Consider the following 20,100-nt stretch of genomic DNA (forward strand, 5'->3'; position numbering starts at 1 on the left):
AAATGTACATTTTTAATATACTAAATGTACATTATTTTTGTATTGAATGTACATTATACAATATAATATACAATCAGTACAAAAATAATGTACATCCCCTAAATACAATGTACATTATTTTTGTACTGAATGTACATTATTTTTGTATTAAATGTACAATATTCTCTTTCAATTCATATATACAAAATATTATAATTGAAATTTCAGTAATTTTATTTATACATACCAAACAATCAATTTTAAATATTTATTTTTCTAATTTTATTTATTTCCCACAAAATTACAATTTCTTTTCCCTTCTAATTCTAACCTTGCAACCAAAACCTTTTAATTGTTTAATTTTCTCAACATTTAATAATAGAAAAAGTGAATAAGAAGCTATATAAACCATTTGCCGACTCTCCATCTCCAACCTAATAATGGTTTCCTCCTTCATTATATTTATTTAACCTCATTATATTCCAAACAACACCAACAAAAACACACGACCTCAACAACTCGAAAACTAATACCAGGTCGTCGAAAAAAAACATTATCATATCCCCGGCCGGCGGCCAGATCGACGGCGGCGATGAAGCCTCCTCTGTCTTCTTCTCCTTCATCGTCTTCTCTTCTAAAGAAGGCTCGATTCTCTCCTTTTCTCTTCACTCTTCTCGCCTTCATCGTCTTCGTCACCATCCTTTACAGCGAAGACTTCACCTGCATTTTCACCCAGCTCGACCTCTACTCCTCCCAGTCCACCCATCTTCACAGATCAATCTCCAATTTCAGTGAGTATTATAATTATATATATTTTTATTTATATTTATTCATGCATGTATATCTATATCTATATCTATTGAATTATGCGTTCGGTGGCTTTTAGTATTCTCTGTATATGACTCTTCATTACAAGTAAGCTGATTTCTTGGGTGCTTTATGAAGTTGTACTTTGTGCTTTGTAAGAGGTACATAAAAAGAGTACAATTTGTAAAGAATTAATAGTATTTTCACGGTGTCAACTATGATAAATTAATTATTCTTTGGACTCGAGTTAAAAAATACACAATTTACATACTGAATAATGTCTACAATTTACGTACTAAATGTTCACAATTCAAATTGTGAATATTCAGTATATAAATTGTGAACCTTCAGTATGTATTATATATTTTGGACCTGGGTACACTTTGCAAGTAGACTCGAGTCCATGGTATAACTGCTGGTCAATTATTATTTAGTGCGATGACACATCTGTTATCGTTTTGAATTGAATGAGATTAAGAAAGTATAGAACATATATTACCTCGTAAAGAATCAAGAATGTTTGTGATTTGTCAATTTTTTTCCACATAGAAGGGAGAGGATAAGGAAATAGGAGAGAGAAAAAAAAAAAGAGAAAATCCAAAAAGAAAAGAAAAAAAACAAACAATTTGTCCCTTAACACGCCCAACACGCACCAAAGAGATCAATTCTTCTTTTCTTCCTTGTGAATCCCACAAAAAACTTACTTTTTACACATTTATTTTTCTTTTCTTTCTTTTATTTTCTCCCCTCCATTTTTTAAGTATTTTATAAAGTTGTATTTTGTGTTTTCTAAGAGGTACATAGAAAAAGTATAACTTTGCGGAGTACAATGTGTCCTTCATCATTTTACATAAGCGTTAAGAATTGGCCGGTTTGATTGCTTTTTCTTTAATTTCTCATGTTTGTTGAGAAACCGAGATGGGGGAGTCTTGTATTCATCAATGTTGTTCGAAGGGGTTAAAAAAGTAATTTCAACGAGTTAAGTGGTAGGCCCACATTCTACCAAGACATCATTTTTGCTTAAAGCTGGAGTAATGAGTAATGATATAATTAGGTGGTGATCGTAATATAATTATTTCATTCGGGTAATTAAAATAAATAAATAAATAAATAAATAGTTTCTATTGTCCAAGGAATAATAGTGTGTACGCTGTACTTTTTTTCTTATACATCTATACATTCTTTTTGATTTTACCTTTTTCTCACCAAGTTATTAACGACATTAAATAATATTGTAAATTGTAATAACTTGTACACTATATTTACTTGCTTGTATACTTAAGGTATGTTTAGAAATCTGGAAAATATTTTTAAAAAGTGAGTAATTTTTTAAAAAATATTTTTCTTTTCCGTGTTTAGTTGCATTTCAAAAAACTATCTTAGTGTGTTTGGATCATTTTCTAGAAAATGAGTAGAATTGTATTTTAAAAAATCAACATTATTTATAAAATTTTTATAAAAAAAAGAGCAATGATTTCATAAAAAAAATACTGGATTCCGAAGTCGGAAACTAGAAAAACTTATGGTTTCCAACGGGAACTAGTAAATGGTTTTCAATGGAAACCTGCAGTTAATTTGGTTTCCGACTTTCCGTCGAGAACCATATTTTTGGTTGCTGACGGAAAACAAAGAAGAAGATGGAGAACATGGAAAAAGTTGTTTTGAGTTTTTCAGAAAATGACTTACCCAAAAAAGGAAGTCATTTTTCGAAAAAATAAGTATGTTTTTCCTTTGAACGAAAATTAATTTCGGTTGACCATCATTTTCCCCCTGTCAAATATATTAGAAATCTGGAAAATGAGTTATCTCTTTTTATTACTATCAAAATATATATGCGATATAATTTAATCAACCTTACAACACCGTATTATAGTATAGAAATTTACTTAAATAATATATAGAGTTATTGAGCTAACTAATTAAGTTTTTTGTGGTTAGAGAAGAACAAACACAAATTGGCATTTGCCATCGGAGAAACAGAGGAAAGTTGCGACGTTTTCAGCGGGAGGTGGGTCCGAGACGAGGAGAACAGGCCGTTGTACGAGGAACAAGAGTGTCCGTACATACAACCGCAATTAACCTGCCAAGAACACGGCCGCCCCGACAAGGATTACCAGTACTGGAGATGGCAGCCCCATGGTTGTTCTCTTCCTAGGTAAGCACCATTGTTTTTTACTTTTAATTTCTCAATCATTACGTCATTTTTACCTTTACATTTTAAATAGGAGTGCAAATTTCGGATAATTTTTGGTTAATCGATATGGAGTATTCTTTTTGTCTCATTCATTGCACGGTTTTCATCTTTTGATTGCATTTGGTCATTAAATTAAATTTTTTAATAGAAAACAACAAAAATGGAACAGATAGGAAAAATATAGAATCGAGACTATCTTTAATGGAGTTAATATTACCAAAAAAAAAAAAAAAACACACACACACACAAACAAACAAAAATGCATTAAACTTTTAATTTAGAATTTTATATATATATTTTTTATCACTTAAGGGTCAAGCTAAGGTGTTTAAGCTGGTATAATTTTGAAAAGAAAATGCAATGTATTCTAATTGTTTTCTATGAAAAATTTGGTTAAAAAGCATTTTATGTGGCAAAAAATAAGTTCATGCACCAAAGAGTTAAAAATAATACTTAGAGGCACCAAAAGTCGGCCAAGTAAGTAAAAAATAATTCTCGTACCTAAAATGTTACGAGTTTTATTGTTAACAATACCATATGGTTGGGCTCGTTGCACATGCAGTAGTTAAGTTTACCTTAGCGCATTCTCAAATAGTGACTATAGTGGTTGTCTCATCACCAAAATAATAATAATAATACTAATAATAATAATAATAATAATAATTATTAGAGAACAAATGAGGAAATAATGTTTATTTATTCTATACTTGTTTTTTGAAAAACGTTTATTCTATACTTTTATATTCAATTTAATTAAAATATTATTTGCAAACGTTTGAACATTACATTCGTAAAAAAATATATAATAAAACATTAAAACGTAAAGTTATTGAGTTTAGTTGACCTTCAAATGCAAGAATTTATAAATTATCGTATTGTATAAGTCTGATACAACTAACGTGCATGCACATTAGGTGATGAGTAGACGGCGGAGCAGGTTACATGCAATCATGCATAACGAATATATCAATATCAATATAAAATAACCTTCACATTATCGTGGTTAATTATATTTATTAATTTTATACTCATCATAACTTATTATTAATTTTTATTTTCCTGATGACGGACATGATTATAATAACCCATCAAAATGACCTTACAAAAACAATATTTTACTCTAACAAATTACGTATAGCATCAACCACTTATAAGCTAGTTTAACCTGGCATTTGTCATCATGGGTGGTTAAGTTAGTTCAACTACTATTTCATATATATGAAGTATATCCCTCTCTATATATTTATAAATTTGAAAAATATTAATTCTATCCCTAAGAATATGGCAAATTATACTCTGGACCATGAGCCATATTGTAAATGTGGACCAATGACAAAGGTTCATTTTTAGTATATTAAATGTCCATTTTTAGCCAATTATCATGTAGTGTGATGACATTTCGGTTATTCATTTAAGTGGATGGTTAAAGGTTCAAACCCTAGTGGTGGGAGTGGGCTTAGACTCTTTGAGAAAGTATAAAACATATACTACTTATAAGTATTTCAAAAAAAAAAAAAAAACATGTCCATTTTTAATTATAATTTTTTTAAAAAAATAAAATACACTGAAAATGAACATTTAGTATACTAAAAATAAATTTGTATATCAGCGGTCTACATTACACCTTGCAATGTGGACCATGAACTATGGTATAATGGTTTTAAGAATATATACTCTCAATACATGACCTACATTGATTGAATGCAATAATAATAATAATAAATATAGAAAAATTTTCAAGCTTTTCCATGTAGAATTCATATGTTAAAAGATAATTTAAGTATGAATATATAATATATAATGGGATGTGAAATTGTATTTTTGCAGATTCAATGCGACATTGATGCTGGAAAGCCTTCGAGGAAAGAGGATGATGTTTGTGGGAGATTCCTTGAATAGGGGACAGTTTGTTTCCATGGTTTGTCTTCTCCATAGAATCATCCCTGAGAGTGCTAAATCTATCAAGGAGAATGGTTCCCTCACTGTTTTCACAGCCAAGGTGAGAGCCAAACAATATAAAAATCTATTACTCCGTAATATATATGCTCGAATTCTTGACATCATACTTAAATTACTTAAACTCTTTTCGAGTGTGTATTTATTTTTTCATTTTAAAGATACAATGACACTTTTTACCCATAAGTTATAGTGATAATTTTGTTTTTCGTCTCAGTTATAAGTATATCAACTTTTTTCCCCTGAATTTTATCAAAATATGCTAACTATTTATGGTTAACTTTCAAACTTCTAAAAATTGAGAGACTTTTAGGAATATATTAGCTATATATTCCAATATCATCATTCGTTTAATCCAAACACACAAAATAAATAAGATGATTTAATTTCTCTGAATTCTAGTTTCGAATACTAATTACATGTCTAGAAACGAGAATTGAGAGAAATTATCTTGTCTATTTTGTATGCTTGAATTAAAGTAACGATGACATTATGATATTTAGCTGCTAATTTAAAAAGAAAACCCTCATTTTTCGAGTTCTGAATGACAATCATAAATAATTGACTGATTTGAGTAAAAATAGTCACCTAGCTAGAGAATAATTGAGAGAAAAACAAGAATGTACTTATAGTTGAGGGAGGAAATAAGCTACACATCACTATAATTCATAGGAGAAAAAGTGTCACCCACCCTCCCCTCCCCCGCCCTTTTATTGAAAAATAATAAAACTATCCCTGATAATAAAACACATTATAATCAGTTAATTGTCAAACTATAGACCTCTAATTAAACAATCAATTAACTACAATGCGCTATGTGAAAGAAATTTTAACTATCGAACTATGTATAACATTATTCTAGTTAATTTGATAAGGTCATCAGTAGGGTTACTCCCCAATATAAAACTATAAAAGTAGCCGTTGTATTAAATGCAGGATTATAATGCCACAATCGAGTTCTACTGGGCACCATTCCTTCTCGAATCAAATTCCGATGATGCTGTTGTACATAGGATACAAGACAGACTTGTCCGCAAAGGTTCCATAAATAAGCATGGCAAACATTGGAAAGGTGTTGATATAATGGTGTTCAACACTTACCTCTGGTGGATGACTGGTCAAGAATTCAAAATATTGTAAGTAATTATATGCAAAGCTTTAATTTAGCAAAATATATTTTTTTTTTATAATTTTTTTTTTAAATAACTACAATATTATCTATTTACCTATTCTTCTATATAATATATGCAAAATATAATTAGTTCTGTTGTTGATAGTAAAACTTTAAATGCTACTCTGAACACTTATCAAAATTGGGGGGATTAGGCTGGGAGAACGGAGAGGGCAGGGTATTTTCGTTAATTCATACATTTTTTATTCTATTTTTAACCGAGTCACTAGTACTAAAAAAAAGTTTAAATATCTCCACTTATTTTATTTCAGTAAAGAGATGCAACCCAACAAAGCATAAAGTATAACGTATTAGCATGCTAAAATGACAATTTTTTTGGGGTACATACGACGCTAAAATGCCAATGATAATGACATGTTAGTTGCACTTTATTCTTTGTTGGGTTGTACCTTATGTTTAAAGTAGAACTCCCCCAATACAATGTACAATATGCTAATACACATTAAAATGCATTGTTAAATTTTCCTATTACTCATTATTATTATTATTATTATTATTATTATTATTTGCAGGCAATCTGGGGCAATTGAAGATAAGGAGAAAGATATAGCGATGGTATCAACGGAGGATGCTTACCGTATGGCAATGAAAAGCATGTTGAGATGGGTGAAAAAAAATATGGATCTAAAGCGAACAAGGGTCTTTTTCACTAGCATGTCACCATCTCATCAAAAGTGAGTACATAAACACACACACACACACACACACATTGCAATGGTATCCATATCCTGTGGGACGAGACAAATCTTGGTGGACCCCATCTAGAACAGCTATCCTTAAGATATTGTTGCATACACATCGTTCTCAACTTCTAACCTCATAATTTTATTGTTTTCATTTTCTAGGGGAATAGACTGGGGAGGAAATCCGAAAGAGAACTGTTACAACCAAACGACATTAATAGAAGATTCAAACTACTGGGGATCGGATAGTCGAAAAAGCATAATGCAGGTGATCGGAGAAGTGTTTCAAAAATCGAAGGTCCCGATTACATTTCTAAACATCACACAACTATCAAGTTATAGGAGAGATGCCCACACATCAATATACAAGAAGCAATGGAATCCTTTGACCCCAGAGCAAATAGCGAACCCAACCAGCTATGCTGATTGTGTCCATTGGTGCATGCCTGGCCTTCAAGATACTTGGAATGAGCTTTTATTTACCAAGCTTTTCTACCCTTGATTTTTTGCTTTTCATTTTGTCACTTTTTAATTGCATTTGGATGAGATTTTTGGGGTGGCAAGTTGAAAGAGAAGATCTGTGTATAGTGTAATGATTCTTGCAAAGGAAAACAAAAAAAGAAGGAAATTATTGCTGATTTGTTTCTCTATGTGATTTGATTCATTTATGATGATATTTATTCTCTACATACAACTAATTTAGACCAATTGTAATCTATCCGTTGTTTGTTTGGAAGGATTGGCTGTGGAATATTATTTGTATATTTCAGGGTTCAATACATTATTATAATAGTAATAGTAATTTTGTATCAAGACTCTATTATATTCTTTCCTACATTTTGGATGTTGACAAAGCTAAGGCTCCTCCAAAATCATTCTTTTAACATTCTTTTATAACTTTATAGATATATATACTTTGAGAAACAATTTCTTATTTACTCAACATTTGTTTTGAGTGTATAAATATAAAAAAAATTATCTCAATCCACTTTCACTCAAAATAATGCATGCCACTTACATTATGTCAAATTTCTAACAAATTTTACCTTAATCTTTTGGGTGAAGAGGGAAACCCGTAATCACTATTTGATGGTGTGCACTAGATAAATCTTACATTGTGATACCAGCTGATAAAGGACTACCATGAAGTAAATCAACCTAAATTGTTCATAGTTGACTTCTTCAAACTTAGAGGGTCAATAGGGCGCTCCTAACCCCCAAGTCAAACTTGTAATTAACTTACTTGATAGGAGCTCCCCAATATTTACCCTATTTATTTGTTACAAATTTTACCAATCTTCTATTTATATACAAAGTGACAGTCTGGAGGAATCAAAAAACATATAGTTTTTTTTTTTTTTTTTTTTTTTTTTTTGCTAGTGACGAGGGAAACGTGTAATCGTTACTTGAGGGTGTATGAACTAGGTAAATCCTGCATTGTGACCCTGATTGGCAAAGGACGGCAAGAAGTAATTGATCGGCTCAAATCAAGAAGGACAATAGACTACTGCTCTCACTGAGTATGAATCAGTCTTAAATCTCCAGGCCAATTGTCCCACCCAATAGAGGTGTCTACGATCCAGCGAAAAAATTAGTCATTTTGTCCGACGATGAAAACCCTGAGTCAAAAAAAAAAAAAAAAAAACTGTTCCTACTAAGAATCAAACTTGGAATCTTGTGGTTATCAAGTCAACTTGATTGGGATTGCTGCTGGTATTGGTATCCTCTGTTCACCTCACATTGTGCCAACAAAATGTTCCCTTACAATAATGTACAAATACACCATATTTAATTCATGCATGTGCATTCGCTCATTCAGTGCATCATATTATTTCCATATTTTCGATAGTACATAGAATCATGAAATCCTAGTATAAAACATTGAAAAAAAAAAACATAACAAAAGCAAAAGGTTGAACTATGACGACGATGCAATTGGAGTCATCTTCTCCCTTCTTTCTTAGAAAAGCTTTCTTTCTCTCTTACTTCTCCATACTTCTAGTCATGGTTATGTTCATTTATTTTTATGTCCTTGTGTTTTCACCTTTAGTATTCCCATCTTTTGCCTACTCCTGGCTACCAGCTCCACAATCAGTGAGTTTTTTAGAACATCACCGGCAGTAGACTTTTCTTGATTTTTAGAACAGTGAAAAATTGAGTAATTAATTTTTGTCTAATGTGGAACATGAATTTTTGTAAGATTTTTTTTTCCTGCAAAAAATATAATTTTTGCAGGAGAGAATAAAAAAAAGGTGAAATTGCACGTGTGGAGTGCACTGCGCGCTCCAACAGGCGGGCCCGTGTGGCACCAGTTGGAGGCAACTCTGACTTCAACCCTTTTTTTTTTCTTCTATTTTCTCTCTTTCTTACATGGCCTCGTAAAATATTGTGCAGAAACCTAACAGATGCAGATGCTCTTATAATACCCTACCCACAAATTCATGTTTTTTTTGGAGGGGAGGGTGGGGTGGGGTGGGGTGAGGGGGGGGGGGTTTAAACCAGATTAGTACGAGTGATTAATCATTTGACTTTAAGGCATGACTAGATGCGGCAGGGTGGGAGTTCTAACCCACCTCAAACATCATTAGAATTGGTCGGGCTCCCCGGATTAGAATAGGGTGTAAGTTTGGCTCATTGTGTGCTGTTCATGCGATTCGTGATTTACCTCCTCCCTTGACTAGTCTTATTTATGGATGCATGACTCTAAAAATTTTTACGGTGCAGTAGATAAAAATATATTATTCTCTTTGTATATTACTAATAAAACATATACGCAATACAATTTAACCAATCAAACAACACCATCACATATTATAGTATAGAAATTTACTTAATAATATATTGAGTTATTAAGCTATTTACTAATTACGTTTTTCTTTTCTTGGTTCTTTTATGGTTAGAGAAGAACAAACACAAATTGGCATTTGCCATCGGAGAAATAGAAGAAAGTTGCGACGTTTTCAGCGGGAGGTGGGTCCGAGACGAGGAGAACAGGCCGTTGTACGAGGAACAAGAGTGTCCGTACATACCGCCGCAATTAACTTGCCAAGAACACGGTCGCCCCGACAGGGATTACCAGTACTGGAGATGGCAGCCCCATGGTTGCTCTCTTCCTAGGTAACTACCAATTTGTTTTTGGCCCTGTTTGGTAAAAAATTGGCCTATAGGTTAGGTCAATTTTGGTTTTTTTCATCACTATTAATTGTTTGATTTAGTTAAAATATCAATATAAGTGTTCGGTTAATTAGCTTTTTGCAACTCTAAAATGCTAAAATTCAAAAAGCTACTTCAAACAACTTTTTCAATTAGGTTTTTTTTTTAGAAAAGAAATTATACCAAACAGCTATCAGCTAATAGCTAATTTACCAAACACTCTTCTACAACAATTAATGTTATCAACTAGTTATACCCTCTAATTAACACAATCAGCTAACAGCTATCAACTAACATGGCCTTTTATTTTTAATTTCTCAATTATTATAGTTGTTTTTACATTTACAGACGATTTGGTTGGATGTAGTTGTAATTCCGATCCTTTACAATATATAATTTCTTGGTATATAACATTACTCTAAATCTAATGGGGTGTGAATTTGTATTGTTGCAGATTCAATGCGACATTGATGCTGGAAAGCCTTCGAGGAAAGAGGATGATGTTTGTGGGAGATTCCTTGAACAGGGGACAGTTTGTTTCCATGGTTTGTCTTCTCCATAGAATCATTACTGAGACTGCAAAATCCATCAAGGAGAATGGTTCACTCACTGTTTTCACAGCCAAGGTGAGAGCCTAACAATATCACAATCTATAAATATATATGCTCGAATTCTTGACCTCATACTTAATTAAACTACTCAAACTCTTCTTGAGCGTACATTCTTTTTTCGTTTCAAAGGAAAATGACATATTTTATGCTGGAAAAATAGCTTGAAAATGACATAATAAGTAGCTATTTTGTGGTACAAATATTAGTGAGGTTCACTTTCGATTTGGGTCGGGTAAATGGCTATGGGTTTTCGTAGTGAGACGAAAAGAATGATATATTGTTCGCTCAAAACGGATAATGGGTGAATGAGAAATTTATTCTCAAAGAAGACTCATTTGAGTTGAAAAAATGAAGGGGAAAGACTTTAACGTAACGTTTTTCCCACATTTGTTTGGAAAGTGAGTTTATACCACTATTTATACAAGAGCCTTTTTAAAATTTATTAAATTGTATAGTATATACAAATTAAAATTATTAAATCCCATTGTAACGTATATTGTAAAATTCATTCGTCCTTGTGTTTGCTAATCTCAATAAAATAATAATTCTTTGAGAAAATTGTAAAAAATGCCCCTCTATAATATGCGAGGGACATTGATAATTGACATATTATAGTGGGATTTTTTTACAATTTTTCCTATTGTGTTTTTCCGTGTATATCTACCTACATTTTACACGAGTTATAGTGATATAACATATTTTCTGCTTCATTACAAATGTATCCACTTTTTTTCTTTAATTTTTTTTTTTTTTTTTTTTTTTTCCTTCTAGTCTAGAGTTATAAGTGGTTATTTTTACCTTAACCCGCTAACTTAGATTTAGCTAACATTCTTTAAAAAAATCCCCTACTCCATTTTAAGAGTTTTGGATGTAAACCATAAAGAGTTAGCTATATCGCTATAACTCGAAAAAAATTTGGTTATCAAGGTTGTTCTCGAATAATATAAAAGTAACAATCGTATTAAATACAGAATTATAATGCAACAATTGAGTTCTACTGGGCACCATTCCTCCTGGAATCGAATTCGGATGATGCTGTCATACATAGGATAGAAGACAGAGTTGTCCGCAAAGGTTCCATAAATAAGCATGGCAAACATTGGAAAGATGTTGATATAATGGTGTTCAACACTTACCTCTGGTGGATTACTGGTCTAGAATTCAAAATCTTGTAAGTAATTATACGCCACGCTTTAATATTGCAAAATATTTCAATATTTTTTTTTAAAAAGTTATTGTAATATTAATCTATTTACTTATTCTTCTATGAAAAATATAAGTAATTCCGTTGTTGTTAGTAAAAATTTTAACAACACGTTTGATTCACGGAATTCCGTTGTTATTATTATTATTTTTTTATTATTTGCAGGCAATCAGGGACAATTGAAGATAAGGAGAAAGATATAGCAATGGTATCAACGGAGGATGCTTACCGTATGGCAATGAAAAGCATGCTGAGATGGGTGAAGAAAAATATGGATCCAAAGCGAACAAGAGTCTTTTTCACTAGCATGTCCCCTTCTCATGAAAAGTGAGTATGTAAACACTCACACAATCATTGCAATGATATCCGTCCTAGACTAAGCTAATCGAATTTTGGTGGGCCTCATCTAGAACAGCTCTCCTAAAGATATTGTTGCATGCACATGAATTTGAACTTTTAACCTCATAATTTTATTGTTTTCATTTTCTAGGGGAATAGATTGGGGAGGAGATCTGGATGAGAATTGTTACAACCAGACGACGTTAATAGAAGATTCTAACTACTGGGGATCGGATAACCAAAAAAGCATAATGCAAGTGATCGAAGATGTGTTTCGAAAATTGAAAGTTCCGATCACACTTCTAAACATCACACAACTATCAAGTTATAGGAGAGATGCACACACATCAATATACAAGAAGCAATGGGTCCCTTTAACCCCAGAGCAAATAGCGAATCGAACCAGCTATGCCGATTGTGTCCATTGGTGCATGCCTGGCCTTCAAGATACTTGGAATGAACTTTTATTTACCAAGCTTTTCTACCCTTAATTTTTTGCTTTTTTTTTTTTCCTCGCATTTTAATTGCATTTTGTTAGATATGTTAAAATATAATATATCTATAGATAATTTGAGAGAAGAAAAGAGACCAGAAGACTTGAAAATGTTTATTATTTCTCATGATATTGAAATGCTTTGTAATACATTCTATTTATAGCAGGAAAAAAAATTGCAAACAATAATGCTAAAATTGAGGCCTACATAATGCTACCCTTCACATTCCCCACCCGTGTATTGTCACTACAGAAGTTGTATTCACATTCCTCACCCATGTATGTCTTAATGTTTATTATTTGACTTGATTTAATATTATAACATTTTCTCTCTTAAACCAAGTCGGAAATGTTAACCAATCCAATCATCTTCTTCAATTTCAAAAATGATTTTGTCTTCAAAGGTTTCGTAAAAATACCTGCAACTTGACACTAACTTGAACAGTACTCAATGTTGATTTGTTTTTAAGCAACCACTCTATAATTTTGTGATACTTGATATAAATGTGTTTGTTGCGATCATGAAAGACATGATTCTTAGATAACAAAATTGCAGACTTATTGTCATAGAAATTAAAATAGTTGAAGGTGTTTCTTGGTTGTGTTGTAAAAACTTCAAAGTTCTCCTCAACCAAATCGCTTGAGTATCACCATTTGCTGCTGCAATGTATTTAGCTTCTTCGATTAAAAGTGCTACAATTTGATGCTTCTTTAAAAACCAAAAAAAATATAACAGAAACCAAGATAGAATGCATATCCTGATGTGTTTTTTCTAGTCTCAACATCTCCAGCCCAATCACTGTCTGTATATCCAACAAGTTTCACAACTTCATTAGTAGAGTAAACAATTCCATCACTACTCGTACCTTTGACATCTCAGAATTTGCTATGCTTTAGCCCTTTGTGATTCTTTTGGTTCCGCCATGAATCTACTAAGTATTCCAACTCCAAAAGAAATATCCAACCTTATAGCCACTATATGCCTCAAACTCCCATTTAAACTTTTATAAGAAGTAAAATTCACATTCTTACCATACCCATCTTTGGATACATTCAACTTTTCATATACCGGAGTTGAAACTGGTTTAGAATTTTCGAGTTTGAACTTTTTCAAAATATCAACAACATATTTCTTTTGTGATATAAAGATTCCACTATCTATCTGAACAACTTCAAGACCGAGAAAGTAACACATAAGACCCATATCAGTCATTTCATATCTCTTAATGAGTGCCTCCCTAAATTCTGAGATTAATTTCAAGTTGTTTCCAGTAAAAATCAAATCATCAACATATAGACATATTATAACAATATCTCCAGAATCCGTGTTGACATACAGAGTATGCTCATGAGGACATCTCATAAAACCACTTTCACCAAAGTAAGTGTGAATGCAACTATACCACATCCTAGGTGTTTGTTTTAAGCCATATAAACCCTTTCTTAATATGTAAACATTATTCCCCTCCCCTTTCTTAAAAAATCTTGCATGTTGCTCAACATATATTTCTTCTTAAATAAAACCATTCAAAAAAGCAGACTTGACATCCATTTGATGCCGGCAATTTCCAATCATTTTGAGCAGTAAGAGAAATAATCATTAGAACTGTATCAAGTTTACTTATTGCAGCAAAAATCTCAAAATAATCAATACCTAGTTCTTGCTTATAACCATATGTTACTAACCATGCCTTAAAACGGTCAATTTCTTCATTTGACTTGTATTTTGTTCTGTAGACACACTTTAATCCAATTGGATTCTTTTCGAGAGGTAATTTTGTCAACTCCCAAGTGCCATTCTTTTCAATGGCATGAATCTCCTCATTTATCGCCTTAAGCCAATGAGTTTATGTGGCAACTTTCTCAAAGGATATAGGGTCACAATCTTCAAAAAGAGCAAACGGAACAATTTCTTCATCATACATGTCATTATCATTACCCAAAACATAATCATGCAAGCAAGCTGGTAAGTGGCTCTTGTGTTGAGATCTTCAAACTGATGACTCTGGCTATGAAGGAGATTGAACATTGTCTGGAACCGGTTGCTCATCAACAATATTTTTTTGGAGCAATAGGAACAACAACTGACATTTCTTCTTTAGTCGACCAATCTCAGGCACCATATTCATCAAAATTGACATCACGACTTATAACAACCTTTTAAGTTTCAGGATTGTATAGTTTATAAGCCTTTGAAGATCATTGTAATCGATGAAAATACACTTCACACCATTATCATCCAACTTCTATCTCAATTGATCTAGCGCATGTGCATATGCCAAACATCCAAAAACTTTGAGATCTCTTATAGAGGATTTTTTTCCCACTCCAAGATTTCTCATGTGTCTTATCATGAACACTTTTAGTTGGACAACCGTTCAACATATAAATAAAACAAGAAACAACTTCTGCCCAAAAAGACTTAGGTAGATTTTTAGATTTCAATATGTATCTCACCATATCCATGATAGATCTATTTTTCCTCTCAATCACCCCATTTTGTTGTGGAGTGTACCTGATTGTCATATGGTGTTGAATACCCTTTTCCTTTAGAAAATCATCACAAGCAATATATTCTGTACCTCAATCAATTCTCAAGATTTTAATTTAATACTTGTTGGAAAAAAATAGCTTAAAATTGCATAAAATGGCATATTAAGTGGCTATTTTCTGATACAATTATTAGTGGGGTCCACTTTTGATTTGGGTCGAGTCAAAGTGGATTCGGGTTTTTCGTAGTGAGACGATTGATATATTGTACACTCAAAATGGATAATGGGTGAATGAAAAATTGAGTCTCAAAGTAGACCCATTAAGTTGGAAAAATGAAGGGAAAATGAATGAGCTTTTGTCCCCTATTGGTTTGAGAAGTGGATTTGCTCTCCTATTTATACAAGAGTCTTTCTAAGGCATATTGAATTGTATAGCATAGAGGCTCTCTCTCGCGCATGGGAGGGGCGCAGAGGGGGGGGGGGGGGGGCAAATCAAATCCCAAACTGAGCCTGAAAAGGCTTGATTCAGGCTTGACTCGTGTACGCCAGCAGGCCAAGAGCAACGCGGGCCGAAAGAAGTAATCATGTTCGCCAACAACCCGTTGTGAGATTAAATTCATCTGTTACAGAATTAATTTTCTAATTAACTCCAATCTTGAATTTTGAATTTAAATCGCTGGTAATGGGCTGTTGTTTCAGGTGTTACAAAGACCTAATTAATCTTAGTTTTAAAGGCCATGATAAATGTTATTCATTCCTTCATCCCTATATAAGAAGGGCTAAGAGCAGCAAAATTTTAAGAACAAGAAACCATAGTTTTCAGCTCCAAAATCCCTGCTTCTACTCCTTCCTTTAGCCTACTGTGTTTTAAGCCTTGCTCTTGTTCGCCGGGTTCAAAGTTTGGGTGCTCAAACGTTGAACTATAGCACATTTTATCCTGAAAAACCTAGGCTACAACGCTCCTAGCACTTGTGGGAGGTAGCAAATAAGGTTTTAAGGAAAGAGTGATTCGCTTGACTCGTGCTAACAACCTACACCAAACCCGAGCTATATCTCTTCACCCTTTCCTTCCCGATTCTTCCATAAAATAATAATCTTTTCGTAGGATTATTATTGGGTTTTTACCAACGAAATGTCCAACAATACTCACTCTACTTTTCAACAAAAATCTTAAATTATTTGAAAATAACACAAGCATATGACATTTGTTTCAGAAAATAAACACATATTTTCATATTAACATCACTAATGAAAAGTAACAAAGTACTTACAACCTCTATGTGAAGAAACCTCTAATGAACATAGATTTGAGAAAACAACGTTAGCTCCAACTATGTTGTGGGTCTCTTTGACTTTCCCATATGAAAAGGGTCTCTATGTTTTTTCCCAATCAAACAAATCTCACAAATACAATAATGGATATTACAACAGGTAAATTAGAAAGGAATAAAGGTCAAATTAGCCACTGAACGTGACGCAAAAGTGCAATTGAACCACTGAACTAAAAAAAGTGCAATTACTCCCCTCAACCCTCCAAATGCATTCAATTTCACAAGATAGCCGGTTCCCACCCTTTATTTCCGGTTACTTGTTGACATGGATGATGACATGGGAATTTTTTTTCTTTTCCTTTTGTTTTCCTTTCTTCCAGCGTGTCCATTTCTCTTCTCTTTTCTTCTCTTCATCCCGGCCCATAGATTTCAAGCTCTTAATCTGTCGTTAATTTGCTGCTTTCTTTTCCAACAACATGCATCTTTTATATCCAAAGCTCTGTTTCTTCGATTTGTGCAGTACTCTTTGCAAGCCTCCTCACTCAAAATCATATTAACATCAAATGGAGGACAAAAACCATAAGAATCGGATAGAAATTCATTCATTTTGGCAGTCTAAGCTCATCTACATTCAGGGCAGTACGTTTCTCAAGCAGCAAGTGCTTCTTCTAGAGTTCTAGGTGGGTTTCCCCTCCGCTTTAGAGTTCGTACAGATTTTGGGCGTGGGGCGACGTGGTTTCTTCTCCGACGGCCCTCAAGGTGGTTTTCGACTTCGGCTTTGGAGACCGATCTTTGATGCATGGGGGTTTCTCGGCGCCCTCTATCAAGTACACAGTGAAGCAGACTTCTCCGGCCGTCATCATGCCCCCTTGTGCGGATGGCGGCGACCTCCGGTGATGCTCCGACGAACCAGCAACAACAGCGCCGAACGACGACAGCAACAAGGAGATCCGGCGACCTCTGGTCTTCCCACCAACAGTCCAGACAGGTACATTAACATCTCCGTGATCTCTTAAATTACCCCAACAACAAACCCATCAACATCATCACCGCCATACTTCTCCAAGAACACAAATGCAAAAATCCCAAATCTTGGTTCTATCAAACCCAGAGATTTTAAAACCCAAAAATGCAGAGGAAGTACAACTATAACAGCTAAAATATAACTAAAAGTTCCAAAAGAACAGAGCATTCTGCATCTCTTTCCTGGAAAATTCTTGATAGCTCCAAGAAACACGTGGGAAATTGTGGGTATTTTCAACAAAAAGCTTAGATTTTTAAAAAGATGTGGCAAACATTAGAAACTAAGGCTGATATCAAGTGAAGGGTGGAAGAACACGCTGTATGATTTAAGGTAGGGGTTTAGTAATTAGTATCACTTTTCATGGGGTGAGAGAAAAAGGGGGAGGCGAGGGTGAGATGTTTAGGGAGCTGAGGTTTGCTGATTTCTGATGTCTGATTGAAGGCTTTGGGGATTCCGATTTGTTTCTTACACGCATGAAGAAAGGAGAATAAAAGAAAATAAAGGAAAACAATAAATATTGCCATGTAACCATCTTGGTCAGCAATCCACCGGAAAGAAGGGCTTGCAACCGGCTAATAGGTGAAATTGAATGCATTTGAGACGTTGAAGGGAGTAATTGCATGTTTTTTAGTCCAGTGGCCTGATTGCACTTTCGCATTACGTTCAGTGGCCAATTTGGCCCTTATTCCAATTAGAAATAATCTCCTTTTTTTGCTAGAGAATTTAACCTAGAGAAATGAAAATGCCCAAACCGCATATACCACAACTAATTATCATCACAAATTTCAGAACTAAAGCAAACAAACAGTGCATGATTGAATACTCAACAAATTTTAGTGTAGTTTAAGAACATAAAAAACATCGGATATAAAATTGTGAGTACCATTCTTTAGTTGAGTAGAGATTTTTACCTTTTTTACCAAAATTGACATTTTTGACTCATTGCCAAACATCCTTAAGACATAACTGATTCATTTAGTTCGGAAAACAATTCTTTCTTCCCACACATATGGTTACTACAACCAGTATCCAAAAACCATACATTTTCATCTATAGAAAAACTATTACTGGTCAAAATTAAGGTCTCAGGTTCAATAGAAATCTCACCAGACTTTTCAAAAATGTTTGCTTGATTTCCACGATTATCCTCGTTATACCGACAATCTGCAATCTTGTGCCCATAATTGCCACAATTGTAGCAATGAAATAAAAATTTACCTTGTTTGGTATTACCTCTACCTCTTCCTTGAATGGAGTTACCACGTCCTCAAAGTTTCTTCTGCTAGAGGTTTCGATTTTGACGCAATCCTATCAATATGACTTTCTATCATACCTTTAAGCTCTACAGTTGATAAGAGCTCGGTTTTGTGTGACTCTGTTATTGAATCACCATATGATTATACTTCATCGGCATAGTTCAAAAAACTTTTTCAACCACTGCATCATCTTCAATAATGTCTCCAAATAACCTCATCTTATTTGCCAAATTGATAAGACCAGAGAAATACATATCTACTATCTCTGTAGAGGTCATCTCACATCGATCATACAACTTTCTCAACGACTGCAACTTGGACTTTTGTGTCTGATCGACTCCTTTGTGAGACACCTTTAAGATGTCCCAAGTTTCCTTTGCAATTTCAGCACCAGCTTATTGCTAAAAAAATGGAGTAATCAACAACTTGGTGAATCTGTCCCAATTCCCAAGGTCAATTGATCTCGTCGTATAGCGGCTGCATCAGCTCCATCTGGTAGACGGGAGTCAACAAAGCTCCAAAAATTTTGTGCTTTAAAATGTGTGGTCAACATAATATGCCAATAATTATAATCGAGTTTCTCATACAATTTGGGACCCGACCACATAATATTGAAATTCGTTTCTATATCTCACTACTGAAAATATTTTGAGGTTAGAAGGTTGATAGGCTCTAATACCAAATGTTAGATATATTAAAATATAATATATTTATAGATAATTTGAGAGAAGAAAAGAAAAAAGAAGACTTAACAATGTTTATTGCTTCTAATGATATTAAATTACTTTGTAATGCATTCTATTTATGGTAGGAAAAAAGCAAACAATAATGCTAAAATTGATGCCCACGTAATGCCGCTGTCTCACATTCCTCACCCATGTATTGCCACTACCAAAGTTGTATACACATTCCTCATGATCATATTTTTGGGGTGGTAGCCAACCTTATTTTGCCCGCACTGACTTAGCTCAATGATTCAGTAGGTATTATTTGGAATAAAAGACTAAGGTTTGAATCTCGGTGGTGACAGTGTGGGGATTATGTACAAAGTTGACAGATCCCTTGTGTGCACTAACATATGACCTTGTATGCTGAGCCATTGAGTTATCATGATTTACATCTTTCCAAATGTTCTGTCGGGCCGGGGTGTGGGGGTTCCTTGGAGTTGGAATTCAACCTTTTTGAAAAAGATTTTTGGGGTGGCAAGTTGAAAGAGAAGATCTCTGTATAGTGTAATGATTCTTGCAAAGGAAAAAAGAGAGGAAATTATTGCTGATTTGTTTCTCTTTGTGATTGATTCATTTATGATGATATTAATTCTCTACATACAACTAATATAGACCAATTGTAATCTATGGGTTGTTTGTTGGAAGGATTGGATGTGGAATATTATTTGTGTATTTCAGGGTTCCATTATAATAGTAATTTTGTATTGAGAATCTAATC

General features: G+C 33.5%; 3 protein-coding genes across 3 annotated transcripts; 2 read left to right on the forward strand and 1 right to left on the reverse strand.

Moving 5' to 3' along the window:
• Positions 1-415: 415 nt before the first annotated feature.
• LOC109154868 (protein trichome birefringence-like 33) lies at positions 416-7,522 on the forward strand. Its single transcript, XM_019302607.1, has 6 exons — positions 416-770; positions 2,725-2,941; positions 4,808-4,979; positions 5,873-6,072; positions 6,641-6,802; positions 6,974-7,522. Exons 1-6 carry the CDS (start codon positions 572-574, stop codon positions 7,311-7,313), a joined length of 1,290 nt encoding a protein of 429 aa, XP_019158152.1. The 5' UTR covers positions 416-571; the 3' UTR covers positions 7,314-7,522.
• A 1,834-nt stretch (positions 7,523-9,356) lies between these two features.
• LOC109154892 (protein trichome birefringence-like 33) lies at positions 9,357-12,623 on the forward strand. Its single transcript, XM_019302630.1, has 6 exons — positions 9,357-9,366; positions 9,712-9,928; positions 10,419-10,590; positions 11,547-11,746; positions 11,945-12,106; positions 12,270-12,623. The coding sequence occupies exons 1-6, from the start codon at positions 9,357-9,359 to the stop codon at positions 12,607-12,609; spliced, it is 1,101 nt and encodes a 366-aa protein (XP_019158175.1). The 3' UTR covers positions 12,610-12,623.
• An 874-nt stretch (positions 12,624-13,497) lies between these two features.
• Positions 13,498-14,019, reverse strand: LOC109154893 (uncharacterized mitochondrial protein AtMg00810-like). Its single transcript, XM_019302631.1, has one exon. It carries the CDS (start codon positions 14,017-14,019, stop codon positions 13,498-13,500), a length of 522 nt encoding a protein of 173 aa, XP_019158176.1.
• Positions 14,020-20,100: the final 6,081 nt, after the last annotated feature.

The sequence above is a fragment of the Ipomoea nil genome, unplaced genomic scaffold, assembly GCF_001879475.1.
Source record: "Ipomoea nil cultivar Tokyo-kokei standard unplaced genomic scaffold, Asagao_1.1 scaffold2662, whole genome shotgun sequence".
In the NCBI taxonomy this organism is placed as follows: domain Eukaryota; kingdom Viridiplantae; phylum Streptophyta; class Magnoliopsida; order Solanales; family Convolvulaceae; genus Ipomoea; species Ipomoea nil.